General features: G+C 42.7%; 1 protein-coding gene across 1 annotated transcript in view; it reads left to right on the top strand.

Annotated features, from left to right (window-relative positions):
• Nucleotides 1–7,815, top strand: part of CCNI2 (cyclin I family member 2) — an 8,284-nt gene extending 469 nt beyond the window's left edge. Inside the window, 7 exon segments of the mRNA XM_017746679.1 lie at nucleotides 959–1,107; nucleotides 2,368–2,502; nucleotides 3,788–3,925; nucleotides 5,063–5,203; nucleotides 6,236–6,466; nucleotides 7,312–7,536; nucleotides 7,539–7,815. Coding sequence (XP_017602168.1) covers nucleotides 959–1,107; nucleotides 2,368–2,502; nucleotides 3,788–3,925; nucleotides 5,063–5,203; nucleotides 6,236–6,466; nucleotides 7,312–7,536; nucleotides 7,539–7,706 — 1,187 coding nt within the window. The 3' untranslated portion in view covers nucleotides 7,707–7,815.
• Nucleotides 7,816–10,039: the final 2,224 nt, after the last annotated feature.

The following is a 10,039-nucleotide window of genomic DNA, read 5'->3' as shown; positions in this document are numbered from 1 at the left end:
ACATAAGAGTAAACTTCTCAGTGCATCAAACCGGTCAGATAAATAATTTCCAGCTTTCCCTCTGCTGAAACGGTCCGAGTTTGGATGCTCTGACATCCAGTGGCAGACGAAGTTAAAGTCATATATGGTTCCTGCTTTCAGGGAAGCATCACAGAGTTCCAGCTTTAGAAACGGAGAGCGGTTTCCAGAGGATTCGTGTCACTTTGAGTTTTGTAATGGAACTGCTGAGATAATGGTGTAAGCTTCAAGAAAAAAAAACGGTGAGGAAGCCCACATTCACCACTCTTTGGAAAGAAAAGCAGGAATTTTATGTATAGTAACATCTTTTTTCTGTTGTTAAAGAGACACAAAAATGTAAGCCTTGAAATAGTTTCAGGCTGGATGTTCTCACTCACTTGGTACTGATATGATTCAGACATGTTTATGTCCTGTAAATACTCTCCTTAGTCGGTCTGGAGAGTGGGATTTCCAAAATGGTACCTCCAAAGATTAAACTGCTCTGAAGAAAAGTTTTAATTGGGAATGAATAAACCTCCTAATAACAGTCATCTTTGAGCCTTTGTATGGAAACCATAAGCCTCTATTTGCCAGAAACAGAAATCAGGTGATAACAGGTTGCAATGTAATAGCTCTGCAAATGGGAGAGCCAAACGTGTGAAACAGGATAAATGGAGTAATCTGGACTGCTCGACCCAAGGTTTTTCAAGGCATTACACAGCACAGGAGGGAAAAAGCTGGACTGTGGTGTTGTTCAGCCATCTGACATGTTTTCTTTCATCGGGAACTTCCAGGGAAAATGCATATCAGGATTGCTCTGTCTGCAAACAAACCAGTCCTGTGGCTGCTCCTCAGTTCTCAGTGCTGGAAAGGCATCAAAAGAGGAAATCATACTTAGTACAAGGAGCTCGGATGTTGTTTTATAATTTTGTTTGTTTGTGTGTTTGTTTGTTTTTGTCAGTGACTCCCATCACGAAACAGGCTCAAACAGCTGCCATGAAGTGTCCTGGACATATAGAGAGCTCACAACTTGCCTTTTTTCTGGAAAATGCCTTAGCCAGAGAGGCCAGGATTTGGAAAGTGCCAGTTTTCCAGAATCTCACCCTGAAGGTATCCTCCCCTGTCCCCTTTGGAATTCTCTAAAGAACCCTGCAGAGGTGCAGTGCTGGTCATGCCATCTGACTCACCAGAATGTAAAAGTCAACCCTCATGGACTAGGCTCAAGGAATGGAGGAGGAGGAGAGTCTGTATTTGTCCCATTTTTCATTTTATTGATGTCTTGTATAAAACAGGGGCTTTGCATTTTGTTCTGGCTCAGTCAGAACAGTAGTAGTTTTGGGAAATATGGTAGAGCAGGTAAGAGCAGCCAATCAACAGTAAAACCACAAATTTGGCATTCTAATTGTGTTCAGCACTATTCTGTGAATTCCATCTGTTCCATTCCATTCCAAGCTACCTTAGGAAGCTACAAGACTCCATGGCCTCTTTGTACAATTCAAACAGTTTTTCTTGGCTGTTTCTGTAAGTGCATCAGAACCATGGAAGAATGCACAGAAGTGCCTTGACAGCCTTGTCTCTTTTTTGAAATAGTCTAGAAATGCTACTTTTTACCAAGTATTTTTACTACCAAATTAAGCAAAATAGTGAAACAGATAATGTGATAAGTAATATTAAACAAGTTGGTGGTTAGTGTTGTCTGTTCTGTGTAGCTGCTTGGTCCTTTCACTTCTCCTACAACAATGTTCAGGTGTGTTCCACAGCTCCTGGGTGCCATTGTCATGGCAGTCAAGGTCCTCCCTCTCACCTGAATGCAACTTCAAATAAGATATAAGAAAGAAAAAGCTCAGTACATTTTGCCATGTACCTTTGGGGAGTCACAAACCTATTTCTGATCCCAACAATTAGCAAATCCAAGGACTGTTAAAACTCTTGCAGAGTAAATCATAACGTGCTCCTGACTCCAGTTTCTCTGTTGAGGCTGGGTGAGTGGAACATGTGCTGCATCGAGGCTTCAGTTTTCCCAGGGTGGGAATAACGAGCACACTCATGACCTTGTTTATAAGAGCTCTGTTTGGGAAGGCTGGGTGCTTCCCTACTCAGTGCTCCAGTACAATCCAGTACCAGGCCTGCGTAAGCACACCTAGAGCCAGACTGGATGGGCAACAGGAGTGAGTGCTTTAAACTGGTCCAAAATGTGCCCATTCCCTCACCTCTGTGGACACAACCGACAACTTCCTTCATTTCAAGCCTCCAGCCATCTGAAATGCTAATTAGAGCACTTAAAAAGACTTCCGTGTTCCTTTGGAGATATGTTAACAAAATCATCAAAGTACTAACTGTATTTTTCTTCTAACTTTTCCTTCCCCTAAGGGCACAGGTATCTCTCTGTCGGGTTCCAAAAAAGCAGTTGTCTGGATTGCAGAAATCAGCTCCCAGATCCAGTTTTACCCAGAAACGTTTGCCTTAGCCACCAGCATCTTCAATAGGCTGCTGGCATCAGTAAAGGTAGAGATTTCTGTCAGCTTTTCCCTGGATAGATTACTGACTGAGAGTGTAAGGAGCATGTAATCAGTTTATAGACAAAGCAGGGACTGTGTTTGGTAGAAGATTTAGGGAGCAGTCAGGGTCGTTGCTGGGGAAGGCCATTTAGCAAATATATATACATATATATATATATACACACACACATATGAACTTGAGTGTTTGATGAGGTTGCACTGACATACAGTCCTCATTAGAATTGTTTATGTGCACTTAGTCCAACTGCTGTGGTAAGTACAAAGAACTCATCTGGTTTTCTCTGCTAAACAGAAATTATTCACATTATCACTTTTAATATTCTTGTCTTTAAACTACTATTTTTAATTAAACTGTGGGGCTGATCTTTTCTGCCACTGAAGCTACAGCAAAGGTAGGAGTTGAGCTGAGCCTTGCAGCTCCCAATTCTATTTAGGTTGATACTTGTAGGTACAAAAATGCTGTTAATGAGGATTTTCTTGTTATTTTCTAAGTCCGTGAGAGATTTTTCTCTCTCACAGAAGAGGTAGCAGGGAATGTAAACAACCAAGCCACCTGCAACCTTGGAAAGTCTTGTTTATGGTATAGTAGAAAATATTTTGATAATGGATGTTTTAGGATTTTGGCCAATCACCCCTAAGGGGTGGCTGGTCCTTTGTCCAATTAGACTGTGAAGAAAAAAGTCTATAAAAGTGTTTGTAAAATAATTAAATAAATCAATCTTGCTGCACAGTTCCTGCCTGTTGGATCTTCTCTCCTCCTCCTCCCTATGGCTGCGGGACACAGTGATATACCATAGGAACCAGGCCTGCAGTAATAGATACTGGCATATAGAATCACAGAATCATTAAGGTTGGAAAAGGCCTCTAAGATCATCAAGTCCAACCTTTCACTGATCACCGCCTTGTCAACTAAACCATAATATTAAGTGCCACATCCAGTAGTTTCTTGAACACCTCCAGGGACGGTGACTCCCCCACCTCCCTAGGCAGCCTGTTCCAATGTTTAATAACCCCTTCCATGAAGAAGTTCTTCCTGAAGTCCAACCTGAACCAATAGCTGAAAGTGAGAAGAGGAGCAACATTGCAATGTAAATACTGTGACATTGCATAGTCTAAAAATTGTGAAATACATGAATAAAAATGGCACCTATAAGAGGATTTATTCTGCTTCACTTTGAATTTCCTTGTCCTATTTCCAGCTTCTGTAGCTACACTAATTCAGAAGCAACTGTAACCTAAATGAAAGTTTGAAACTTGTGTATGTATCATAGAATGACAATTATTTCTCCCAAGACTCTTTCTCTTCTTTACTCAGCGTTTTCTTCTTCTCCCTTCAGGCCCAATTAGAATTTCTGCAGTGCATTGCAATTTCCTGCCTTGTCCTTGCAGCAAAAACCAATGAAGATGAAGTCAGTATGTTTCATTTTAAACACACTAAAAGTTGTTCATGTTTCCAGGTCTTTCAACAACTTGGACATAATGGGAAAGTGTTAATTTTTTTACCATAAGTAGTCCTTAAGGGGTGAGAGTAGCATTTTCAGGCCTGTTTCATTGTTGCTCTGAAGAATTGTGACATTTACAGATGAAGAACTTGTTTTTGTTTATGTCATGGATGTGTTTCTCTCCTGCCTCTCTCCTCTTTCAGAATCTATGGCTCACAGTAGAGCTTAGTCTGGGGGGACAGTCAAGATGTACATGAGAGGGCTGCAATTCCCATTCTATAGCTCCTGGGAGGGCACAGCAGGTGTGACAGAGTAGAGCAGAGGTTCTTCAGAGGAAGCTTTAAATAGATGAGTTTGCTTGGAGCCAAAACAGTGTTCTGAACCCAGTGAGGAACTGACTCAGGTCTGCACCTCAAGATGAGCAAGTAAAGTCAGCAGCCAGTGAGAAATTTCACAGGATAATGTGTAATTACACAGCAGAAATGCAGTGATAGACTTCTGTAGGCATTTACAAGCAGTAGCCAAAAGCATTTCAGATTGCATTCCTCTTCTTTTCTTCCTTATGCTTTGCAAAAGAAGAAGAAACCCAGGAGCTGGAGTCAGACATACACATCTCTTCAAACAGCCACTGCTGTAGTGAAATGTTCTTCACAGCCTTTCTTAGGTGGCCTTACACTGAGGTTATTGTTCTTTTCCTCTCCACTACAAAGGAGAAGCTGAGTCAATGACCACAGGAAACAAGGCAAGCACAGCAGGCCCTGTAAAACTGGCTGACAGGAGGCTTCCTCTGAGCAAAACTAATGGTAGCAGGGAAGGTGCATCACTGATGCCACATTGGGGAGGATCACAGTGACCCAGGGGGCTCAGGGCATCATTCTTGCTGTGGGCTGGGTCTGCAGCAGCTGCCCTGGGGTGAGCCGAGACCACTCTTCACTTAGGATGGGAGGTACCTAGGAACAAGGTCTCCTGGATGAGCATTCTCCTTAACATAAATTTGTTTAAACTTGCTAGATCCCTTCACAATATAGAGAAGCACACGCAGCAGTGTAGGACGTTGGTTTTTTTATTTTTTTATTTTTTTAATTTTTAAAAATTTTTTTACAGGTAATACCATCGGTGCAGATATTAGCAGTGCAAAGCAGGTGTAAACACTTTCCAGCTGAGATCTTGAGAATGGAAAAAATTATACTGGATAAGCTTCAGTGGGATCTTTACACAGCAACACCAATGGATTTCTTAAACATTGTAAGCACTACATTTTGCAAATTTTTTTTCTTTAAAGAAACAACTCCTTATCAAACAAGACTAAAAAACACAGATGTGCACACACACACCCATACATCCTTCAGAAGACGCTTGGCAAACTACCCATTTCTACCTATCTGCAAGTCTTTTAAAGAATATTAGAGTAATTTTCTTTTTAAATTTATTTTTTTAGTTTTCTACTATTTAAAACCTATATTGCTCCAAAAAAATTACTCATATCTTTAAAGGACAACTGAATGGACATTAAAAAGATTCTCATAATGCACAACCATATGCCTTCTTTATTTTTTTTAAATACAGGCTGCAAAAATATTTCTAACTATTTCCCTTCTATTAGTACTGTACATAGAAAGCTGTCAGAGTTTTGCTACATTTCACACACAGGTTTTTTCTTAAACCATTTTCCTTTTCATCCCACTAATTATTCATTTATGCAATGAGACTACCCTGATCTGGCACTTAGTTCACATTGCAGTTACTAAGCATTTAATATAAACAATTAAACTTTGTCTTCAAGAAACGATCATGTGCTAGTAAGGCAAAATTCATGTGGTATGAACACATCCTGGATCCTTTCTTTTAAGGTTATGTGCAAATATTAAGCCATTTTAGGCTGCTGATTGTGAAAACTGCCTTTTGTAGGTGCTTGTTTCCTCAGTAAATTCAGAGTGCAGTATTACTGGTTTTACTGGATTTGGAGCTGCTATCCTGAACTGAATCTCCTGGACAGCAATCTGGATAATGTAGAAGCCTCAGAAATTGTTAGGAAACACAGGCCTCATACATTCATTATCAGCTCAAAAAAACAGTTCAATGATTGGCAAGTACGAACACAAAACACAAAGAAAAAGGTGGGGGAAGCCTTCAAGTTTCCTGATATGACATGAAATTCATCTGTACTTCTGGGTGATGACATGAAAACATATAAACTTCACTAACCTCTGCTTTTCTTTTCATATATATATATATATGTGTGTATATATATATATGTACACTTTATCTTCTCTGCAGTTCCACGCCATGGTGATGTCCAGCTGGCCCCATCTCCCACCCAGACTGCCTCAGAGGAATCCTTCCCTCCACGTTGCACTCTTGACCAAGCAGCTGCAGCACTGTATGGCCTGCCACCAACTCGTGCAGTTTAAGGGCTCCACGTTGGCTTTGGTGATCATCACCTTGGAGCTGGAGAGGCAAACTCCTGGTTGGTTTCCTGTTATTATTGATCTGCTAAAAAAAGCACAGGTAGGAAGCAAAATGGCCTTTGGTCACAAATCCTGAAAGCAGGACATGATAAATGAATAAAGCTATGTGTATTTACAGCCAATATTGCACTTCAGCAGCTCCTGAGACTTGTGTCCTGGTTCTGCCTTTGCTGCAGACCTTGCTGGTGCTAACAAAATGGAACAAAAATGCAGTTCAGGTGTGGGACTGGGAAGAAGGACATCCCTTTGGCAGGGAAGGGAGGGTTCCAAATTCTTGGCCACAGATAGCTCCCTGCATCCTGAGCCAGGAGGAATTCTCTCATGATGGGAGAGTCTGAGAGCACCTAGAAATCTACCCAGTTTCCTCAGCCTCCCACTGAACATTAAGAAAACTTGTAAGTACAGTCACATTGCTCTTAAAATATAATCAGTTTGACTTCTAATGATTCAAGACAAGCTCTATTTTTTTCTTTCTTCCTTTTTTTTTAACGCTTTCACCCAGTTTCATAAAACACATGCCTTTTAAGACAGCACACTTACAGGGCTAAAGACCCAGGATGTCAGCTTGCCATCCACCCATTTAAGGTCTTGAATTTGTCTGAAATAACCTGGCCTCCTGCTGTCCCTGCTGCCTGTTGTTTCCTGGAAAGAGGAAGCACTTGCCTGCCTTCTGTGTAGTAGGAGTAGTAGTAGTTACAGAAGTAGTTACCAGGAACTCCTGGGTAAGTGTTTTCCATCAGGATCAACAGCATATTGCTGCTATGCATCTACTGAAGTATGCAGCCTGTCCCCGCCCTCCCCCTAATTAAAAAGTGACAGGAGCAGTGGCCAGACAAGAGAGTCATTTATCCAGAACTTACAATAAACCTGCATCTTTCTTTACAGGTGAACAGCACTGAATTAATCCACTGCAAAGAGCTTGTGGATCAAGAGTTAATGTGCTTGCAGCCACCCAATGCTGTTTATATTTTCTATCCCATCAGCCAAACTGCGCAGGGCCATCCCAAGGCAAGGCTACCTTGCCATCACCCTTCTGAATGGAAGAGTTCCCATGAAGGGAGGTTGAGGGTCGCTGTAAGCCAGCCTGTTTCAGCACCTTTCACACCCACTACACAGCCCAAATTCCTGATCAAACCATTGAGACTGAAGAATGCTGTGATGGATTCAGACACCTGCACAGTGAGGATGAGGAAGTAAGTGCTGGGAGGATGAACAGAGGAGGCTCATGCCCTCAACTGAGCTGCCCCTGCCCTCCCTTACAGCCACCCAAAAAGGACTAGTGGAAAATTATTGCCTTGGAAGCAGCACCTGCAGAACCAGCAGGTCCCAGCAAACAGAACAGCCAAAACAACAGGGGAAAAGTGTCACTGTGCTTCTCAGAGGATAAAGACAGTTGGTATTATCAGTCTATTTTTTAATGTCCTCCCCAAGCAGTGTGTGCTACCCCTCAGTTTTAACATTATGTAAAGACAGAAAGCTGGGGAGAGAAGGGACTTGGTCATAGTCCTTCAACCCAGGGATCCAGCTGGCAGGCAGCTACAGACTGCATGGAGAACCAAATGCCTCAGAGTTTATTTTTAAAATAGCCATGATGAAGTTTGACAGATTGAGCCTTTCATCCAGCTCACACCATTGTTCTCTCATTAGAGCTAATCTGACTCGGTCCATGGGAGCCTGAACAGGAGCTGCTGTCGAGGAATGGGCAGCCCCCACTGCTGCCTCTGCAAGAGCTCTCAGATGGAGCCAAGCATCATTTTGATTCACCAGTGAAAAGCCTGAATCAAACTTCCAGTTTTCCTTAAGGCCTTACCTTGTAATCCAGGGGTCTGGGATCTGTGGTTCTTCCTGGTTAAACCATTACAGACTCAATCACAGTTCCTATGAAATGTGGGAAATCACTTCTTGTCTACAATCACCATTGCCTTGGGCTCTTACCAACCAGCATGTGCTGCTCAGGGTTTTTAACATTTATGCTGTCTTACCAGACTAGGCAACACAAAATGCCTTTATTTCCCCTCCACCACTACAACCACATTATTTCTTACAAACTGCTTAATCTTCATAGCAAAGTGGTTTCACAAAGGTCAGATTAAACCACTCTTACACTTTTAAAAACCAGCCTCACACATCCTTTTAAAATTTGTGGGGGTTTTGCTTTAAACAATAGGCATTTTTAGGTGATTGTTACCCTAGCTTGAAGGTATAATCCAGCCAGTATGGGATGGGTAACAGCACCACACCTGCCATCCTGTCACAAACAGGAGGGGGTTTCATATGGACTGGCACAGGCTAAATACTGAGCAGGTGTCTCATGTAATGACATGGGAAAAATAACTTTGAGACAGAGACGGGATAGGAGCAAGGAGACCCTCATGCTATGTAACAGCAGAGCTCATCAGTGCAAGAAGAAAGTTTCTGGCCTTGTCCCCCCTTCCTCATTGTCTTATCTTGTAGGAGAGGAATTCCTGAATGCCAGCCTTGCAGGACCTATGTGCTGAGCAGCTGCTCACACTTTTCTGAAGTGTTAAATTTGCCAGATTGGGTTCTGAGAACACAGTGAGCTCTGTGTGTGCAGGGAGAAAGCCATGCTGCTCTTTAAACCACAAAGGAAATGCCCAAGTGTTCCAGTAACATCCAGTATTGGAGACTTAGTGCAAATAGCATGTGTGAGCAGACATGACTTGAACCTGCAGTGAAACCCACAGAATTCCCATGAATCAGATCAAAGCTACCTCAAGCTGTGGATGCTGTGCTGAGGAGGGGCTCTGACCAGGCCGGGGGTGCTGCAGGAGCAGGACTTGGGGCTGGGTTAGACCAGATGAGGTTTGTGAGGTCCCCACATACTTGGGGGCCAGGCAGCAGCATGCTTGGGACATGGTATTTATTCATTCTATCACAGGGGAGGTTTTCATTTAATGGTAGGGCTCTTCCCTCCTTCTGAGCAGTACCTTCCTTTTCTCTCACAAGCTGTGACTTGACTGCCTGGCTTTTGGGAGGAGGCGAGTTGTATTTTACAGTTTCCACTAAATAAAACATAAGCTTGGTCTGCCTGTTCTCTGTGGCCCTGGAATAGCCCAGCTGAAAGGTAATGCCCACACTGATCCCTGCAGAAAACTGAGCTGTGTGATGGGCTCTGCTTCCCTCCCATCCATTTGCCCTATCTCAAGCATTGTCACCAGCTGCGTTTACCTGTGGAAATGCCAGCAGAAAAGTTGTACACACAGTAATTAACATGCTGTAACTTTACACCACAATAATCATAACCTCAGGTTTTCCCCACAGCTTTGAGCCTATGTATATAGTTCTTGCCTATAAGCTGGATGACGTGTTAACACCCATGAACAAACTTGCTTTTCAAAATCCCTGCAGATCTCTATGATCAGCACTGAAAAGTATACATTAACAGGAGTTAATTCTAAAAGATAAAGGCAGTGCTGGAAGGCCCATCAGGGTACCATGTTCCCAGTCAGAGTGCAAGATGCCACACTGGGATGAGAACAGTTCACTTGGAGGCTACCTGCACTCCCAGGACACACTGCTGCTTCTCTGGCACCACAGCTCCCTCCCACACGCCTATTCCAGCACTGTAGTTACCATTGACAAACAAGTACTT

The sequence above is a fragment of the Corvus brachyrhynchos genome, unplaced genomic scaffold (assembly GCF_000691975.1).
Source record: "Corvus brachyrhynchos isolate BGI_N302 unplaced genomic scaffold, ASM69197v1 scaffold381, whole genome shotgun sequence".
Lineage (NCBI taxonomy): Eukaryota > Metazoa > Chordata > Aves > Passeriformes > Corvidae > Corvus > Corvus brachyrhynchos.
The sequence above is the reverse complement of the archived record's forward strand: the minus strand, read 5'-3'. Positions and strand labels throughout refer to the sequence as shown.